The following is a 7,330-nucleotide window of genomic DNA, read 5'->3' on the forward strand; positions in this document are numbered from 1 at the left end:
CAATCCCCCCTTGTGATATATTTAACATGTGAGGATCACCAATGACGATGTTTTTGCCTTTGCCTTTATCGACCATTTTGGCCGAATCAAGACCTTTTTTCTTGCTAGTTCTATTATATTGACAGGAAATGGTTGCGTGTCCACTTGCATTTCCTGAAAACTCAACTGGCCCTCATTTATGGCCGATTGTATTTGTCGACGAAAAACATTGCAATCATTGGTGGCATGGAAAAAGAATTATGCCACTTGCAGTAAGCACGTCTCTTTAATTCATCTAGTGGAGGAAGAGTATGAGTTATTTTAATGTTGTCACTTTTCACTAGTTCATCAAATATTTTGTCACACTTAGCAACATTAAAAGTAAATTTAACTTCTTCTTACCGATTCTTTTGAATCGGCTGTAAAAAAGAACAAGGTGAAGGTTTGACCTTTGTTGGCCAAACAAGTTCAGCGGTACATATATCTACAGATTTGTCATCCAAATTATCGTGCTCCACTAGATGTATAGTACGGGCAACCAATTTTGATGTCTTTTACATTGGCTTTCACAGGCCAAAGCCCTCTAATGTAGCTGAGCTATTGAAAAGAACTGAGTGCCATCCAATTTGTCTCTTAAGTAGGATAACAACCCATTAAAAGCCAGCCCTGCTAGCTCTTTGTCCGCGACATGGATTTGAAAGCATCAGTTTCTAGTGTCCCAGAATCTCCAGATATAATCATTAACTTATTCTTCGTATCCCTATCGGACTGAGGCTAAATTAGCTAACCCTAATTCATATTCCTCGGAAAAGAAATGCTCATGAAATTTACTCTCTAAATCATTCCAGGAATTAATGGAATTAGGAGGCAGGACGACGTACCATGCAAAAGCGGTATCAGTAAGGGATAAAGAAAATAAACAAACATGAAAGGCTTCACCAACGGCCAATTCACCTAGGTGTGCTAGAAACTGGCCTACACGTTCATGTGTGCTTCTACCACTTTCACTAGAAAACTTAGAAAATTCAGTATCCTTGCCCTTTGTGGGCATGGGACATTGTCAAACCCGTGATCATATAGCTTTTGATATGACTTCCCTATTCTGGCTACACTAACTCTGAGCTATCTCGAAATAGTTCAGCCATCTCTTCTCTAATTTTCTCCATTGCGCTCGGTAGCAGACCACCGGACCTAGAGCTATGGGCCCATTCAGTTGGGCGTTGCTATGCCGACCTTCTTATTGTGACTGATCGATAATGTTGGTCGGCCTGTGCTCATATGGTGCGTTGTGGTTTAAATATGTAAGGGACGGTCCACGCTTGGGGCTCAGACAGTCCGCGATGGCGTAGAGGGTCGTCTTCTTTGCAGCAGACCTAGTTCTTGCCTCTTAGGAGGAACCCCGTTGGGGGTGGGGAGAGATCCTAGGGTGTGTCTTAGCGTCGACAGGCCACCCAAGACGCCTCTAGTCAACATAGAGCCGAATAGTGTTGAAGTATCGAGGTGGAGGAAGGCTAAACTAGGTCTACTCCTAATGCATCAGGTAAAAACGATAAGTAGAGTTGTTTGAATCGATTGTGGGGGATTTTAATCAACCGTAACCCTTCATCTATATAAAGGGAGAGGTGTGGACCCATTACATGTCGGTTGTCGAGTAAATCCCGCAAGTTTTGCTAACAAATCCCGCTAAAAATCTGGAACTAGAACTGATTCGGCGCACGCGCGGACCCTCCGCGTCTCCACCGCAGACTGTCTGGTAGGCCAATTTTAGTGCTCAACAAAAGGCTTCTCTAACCGCCCCTTTAAAAATCTACCAAATGAGGCACTTTTTCGTTGACTTCACTTTAAAAATAGGCAGAGCGAAGCCGGAAGCCCCAAAAGAGGCTTCTCCGGCTCTCTTCTAATCTTTCTCTCTTGTAAAAAAGGAGGAGCTACGTTTTGAGCCAAATGATGTGCTTCTTCAGAGAGAGGTACTGCTTGAAATCTCCATGTGCCTTATGCTCTTTGTTCGTGACTGGAGTAAGATTAGTCGCACTCATCCTACTCTTAATTTCTACTTTCAAAAGAATATTCCATCACAGTCATCAATATTTTAAAATACAATAGCCAAACTCAAACATCAACAACTACTCTATATCTCAACTCTATATAAAGTACCATATTTTTTATCAATATATATCAAAACACACCCACCCATCACCCACCTCCTTCGTTTTTGTCCCGGCTGTGGCGTGAGGAAATAGACAGTGACACCATGGAAGAGAGAGAGAGTGCGTGCAATGGCGTAGAACAGCATCAACTCTACATTTAGGGTCAGAGAGGACCCACTGAAGGATGCAGTGCAGCATCCAGTACACTGGTGTCCACTATTTACCGTAAAAATGTTACCGCAGTTAGCTTTGCAGTAGACGAGTGCAAACAACCTTGTAGTGTATATTCCTCCGGACATGAGAGATGGAGCACGATGCAGGAAGGGCTGCAAATGGGGTGGGTGTAAACGATTATTTTAGGTGGGTTTAAGAAATTGATTCGTTTTGGTGGGTTGTGATGGGTTTTAATTGTGACCGGGTTGGGTTGGGTGGGTTTATTTTGTATTGCGGGTCAAAATGGTTGATACCCATGGGTGTAGATGGGTTTGCATAGACATGGGCTTTCATGGGTCTTCACCCATCCGTATGTAGGCCTGTAATATTTTAGGTGGTTTTAAGAAATGAGTTTGTTTTGATGGGTTGTGATGGGTTTTAATTGTGAACGGGTTGTTGGGTTTATTTTGTATTGCGGGTCAAAATGGTTGATACCCATGGGTGTAGATGGGTTTGCATAGACATGGGCTTCCATGGGTCTTCACCCATACGTATGGACCATATTCGACTACCAAGTGTCCAAGTCCCAGCAGACTTACAGTCTTACAGACCCAACTCAAGTACTCAACCCTAACTCCCGTGCTTCATCCTCGTGTTGCACTCAGTGCTCCTCTCCCGCCCTAGCGGATGTGCGCATCCCGCACTGGCGGCTGGCGACTCCTCTCCCGTGCTCCATCCCGCCCTGGCGCGTTCCGCTCCTCTCTCCATGCTCCATCCCTGCTCCACCACTCCTCTCCTGCCTGCTCGCCAGCACAGGCCGCTTCTCTCCTGCCTGCTCGCCAGCACGGGTCGTGCTCCATCCCCTTAGACGCCGAGCCCCCTGCGCGACGACGACGGTAGCACAACACGACGACGGTAGCTAAGCACGACAACGGTAGCACAGTACCACGGTAGCCCCCCTGCTCGCATCTATATATGCATTTCTTTAATTATCTGTATTTCTTTGTTGACTTACTGGAGCATGAAGGCATATGCGCAGCTTTTATGCAATCTAGCATCTAACCAAACATGTGCCTTTAACTATAAATTATCGACTTAATTTGGCTGAAGTTCTACTATAATTTATTTACTTAACATTATTGACCCTAAACTAATCCATAACTGGGTGGAAACTCATGGAAACCCCATGGGTTCAGCTTGTTAAAGCAGCATCATACACAGTGACAAATTTACAGGTAGCTTCAATGTCACTGTGTATGCTGTTGCCTTAACAAGCTAAACCCGCGTGTTTTCTATGGTTTTCCACCCAATTAGGCCTTGTTCGGTTATTCCCAATACACATGGATTGGATGAGATTGGAAAAAATTGATAAGAAGTTTGACTTGTTTAGGATTCAAACTCATCCAATCTCACTCAATCCATATGGATTGAGAGCTAACCGAACAAAGCCTTATGGATTGGTTTAGGGTCAATAATGTTATTGGGTGGATTGGATTTAATTTCCTCATGTTTTTGGTTGGATGTGGGATGGATGTCAAAATTACTAAATTTGGTGTGGGTTGGATGTGGGTTGAGTTTTTTTGCCATTAGAAGGCTTAGGTGCAGGCTAATAGAAACGTTAGTAGTGACAGGCCACGTAGCTAGAGAATTAAAGGTAAAAGAAGAAGAGTGCTTTTTGCCAAACTCTCGCTCTGAGACTCTCCGAGGTCCAGAACTCCAGATCTGCCAGTAGGCCTACGCATTTGGCTTGGCCACAATGCGTTGTTTCGAACGGAGTTTTCACCTTGTCAATTGTAAAAGCAAGCATATTACTTGCGCAAGCTACTCCCTGCGCAGTCACGTACTGCTCAGCTAGGTCGACATTGACGGTACTTGAAAGAAGGTTCCATGCATATCTGGCAGATGGCCCACATCTATCGATTTTCCTCATTATCGGAGTTTCTATATTAGTATATTCCCATATCTGGCAAATATCATACGTATTTTGTTCCCTTCTTTCTGTGTCAAGCAGCACAGGTGGAGGAGGTATCGTCATGTGGTGACGAAAACGAAAAGGGAGGGAGACTTTTCCTCTCGCCGTGGAAGGCAGAGGCAGGCTAGCCTAGATAAACGTAAAGAATTACCGGAGGTAATAAACGAGATGTGATCTGCTACGCGAGCTGATATTTATTTCTACGAACTCCCAGCCATGTAACTGATTTTTTTTTTCTCGCGTCGTAAGCAAGATGATCGGATACGTATCGTTATTCGTTATTATATATAAAAAAGATTGTTCCAGAGAGCATGTGTAGCACGACTGCACGAGTGTGTAGCGTGTGCACACCTTCTACAAACGGTCTCAAACGAAGCTATCAGATTCCTTTTTTCGCCGATCGGCTTCATCGAGATGAGACATGTGCGCGTGCCTTCGCAGTTCGCTCCAAAGGTGACACGAATTAAACTTTAGTCAGGAAACCCAACAACCTATAATCTCTTCTGAAAAAAATGAATATCAATAAACACTCCTTAGAAGTGGTGCAGCAAATAAATTATAAAATAGTTGGAACAGAAAGATGTGTGTTCGTTTCTAGTTTTCTCTCTTTTTTCTTTATTCGAAAAAAGAAAGTGAATTCGGTGACGTTTTGTGGTCATGGATGACGCAACGTACCGTCCAGAAGATCAGTGCGACGGGTAGGCGAGCAGACGAAACTCACAGGAAGGCTGCTGGTGCTGGGGAGGCGGCAATTTTTTCCAGCAGCAACAGCAAACACTGACGAACTGAGCCCTATCTATATCAACCTCACATGGCCTCCCATACCATCTGGCATCGGTCCAACTATTCAGTCCAATTGCCACACACTGCCTGACGCAAGCTCGCTCGTCCAAGTCCGACGTTGATACCATTGGCCGCTGCGCCGCCATGGCCGTGTCGCCGGACCAGCAGCAGCCACCTGCAGGGGTAGGGTCTCCCTTGCCGTCTCCTCGCCTCCGCGTCCGCGTCCGCGACACCACCCTCGTGCCGCCGTCTCCGTCACCACCGGAGACCTCGCTCCCGCTCACCTTCTTGGACATCTTCTGGCTGCACTCCCCGCCCGTCGAGCGCCTCTTCATCTACCGCCTCGCCCCCGACGCTGACGTCGACGCCATCATCTCCAGACTCCGGGACTCCTTGCACCAGGCCGTCCGCGCCTTCTACCCTCTCGCCGGCCGCCTCCGCCTCACCCCCGGCACGTCCGACCGCTACGAGCTGCACTACCGCCCGGGTGACGCCGTCACCTTCACCGTCGCCGAGTGCGACGACGATGACGCGGACGCGCACTTCGACGCCCTCGCCACCGACGAGCCCCGCGAGGTTGCCAAGATCGCCACGCTCGTGCCGCCGCTGCCGGAGCGCGGCGGGCTGTTCGCCGTCCAGGCCACGCTCCTTCCCGCGCGCCGCGGCCTCTCCATCGGCGTCACCGTGCACCACGCCGCCTGCGACGGCTCGGGCTCCACGCATTTCCTGCACACCTGGGCGGTCGCCTGCAGAGCCGGCGCAGAAGCGCCGCCGCCGCCGCCGCCTGTCATCGACCGGTCACTCATCGCCGACCCAAGGCGCATGTACGACGTCTTCATCCAAGGAGCGCCGAGCACTGAAGAGTACGAGTTCGTCAAGATGTCCGCCGACCAGCTCTTCGCTACGTTCGCGCTGTCCAAGGACGAACTGAAGCGCATCAAGGACGCTGTGGCCGAGGAGGCTGCGAGGCGCGGCGTCGCGCCGCCCCGGTGCTCCTCTCTAGTTGCCACCTTCGGCTTCGTCTGGTCGTGCTACCAGCAAGCCAAGGAGGCCAGCAGCGGCGCCGGAGAGTTCCCTATGACCTGCATGGCCTTTCCCGTCGACCACCGCTCGCGGATGGAGCCTCCCCTGCCGGACAAGTACCTCGGCAACTGCGTCGGCCCAGCGTTCGCGCTGGCACCAACAGGCGAGCTGGCCCAGGCCGGCGCAGGCGGGTTCTTTAGCGCGTGCGCCGCCGTCGCCTCCTCCATCGACGAAGCTGTACGCGACATCGAGACATCAAACGTGGAGGTGTGGTTTGACCGCATCAGGGATTTAATCCCGATGGGTTTTCTGACCGTGGCCGGTTCGCCGAGGTTCCGCGTCTACGATATGGACTTCGGATTCGGCCGGCCGGCGAAGGTGGATGTCGTGTCCGTGGCGAGGACCGGCGCAGTGGCGGTGGCGGAGAGTTGGGATGGTAACGGCGGGATAGAGGTTGGGGTCTCTCTACAGCCGGCTGCCATGAAGAGGTACAGGAAGTGCTTCGCGGATGCTATCGCGTGGCTCCACCAGAGGACATGAGAGCGACAACTCGATCTAATCAAATATGGAGAAACGGGTCTTTTACGGAGTCTATCATGTGATGAAAAATCAACTTGCACTTTCTTCCTTTTAAATTATACTACCATATTCTAGCTTTTCAACTAGATAAACCTTTTCTATTCGTTTAGATATGCACACTATCTAGATATGTTATAAAACACGATTATGCATTTAAAATTATTTAAAAAGCTTACACTTTAATATAGTGAGAGGAATAAGGGGTTTTGTTTGTTGCCTCACATGTCACAATTAGTCACGTCTAAAGTTAGGTAAGTTTGACTAAGTTAAGCATATATTTGATTTCGAGCCACAGCTGTGGTAAGATTTTTCTCCTCTTACATAGGTCTTACTTGTGTGGAAAAATTCCTTTAGACGTGGCAAACTGTGGCGCAGAATTTGACCGTCTAACCTTAGACACCTAAGGCAAGTACGGTATAAAAATATGTGATAATTTTTGGTAACATGTATAGAACCAAACATGCCTTAAAATTTCCATTGAAAAATATTTTGTGCTATAGATTCTCTACTATATAAAGCAATTGTTTCAACAGTCGTACCACGTCACCTTCTCGTTTAATGCAAAAATAAAATAAGATTTTGTACAAATGAGGGATTGATCCTTGGTTTTTGGTTCCACATTCACACCACCTAACCCATCTCTTTGTGTCTTATTAAATTAAAGTGTACACATATAATATATAGAAATCGTAAC

At 47.8% G+C, this 7,330-nt stretch overlaps 1 protein-coding gene across 1 annotated transcript; it reads left to right on the top strand.

Moving 5' to 3' along the window:
* The first annotated feature begins 5,094 nt into the window (after positions 1–5,094).
* On the top strand, positions 5,095–6,938 carry LOC100274392 (uncharacterized). The gene has a single exon (NM_001148752.1). It carries the CDS (start codon positions 5,179–5,181, stop codon positions 6,595–6,597), a length of 1,419 nt encoding a protein of 472 aa, NP_001142224.1. The 5' UTR covers positions 5,095–5,178; the 3' UTR covers positions 6,598–6,938.
* The last annotated feature ends 392 nt before the right edge of the window (positions 6,939–7,330 follow it).

This window comes from Zea mays, chromosome 5 (genome assembly GCF_902167145.1).
Source record: "Zea mays cultivar B73 chromosome 5, Zm-B73-REFERENCE-NAM-5.0, whole genome shotgun sequence".
NCBI lineage: Eukaryota > Viridiplantae > Streptophyta > Magnoliopsida > Poales > Poaceae > Zea > Zea mays.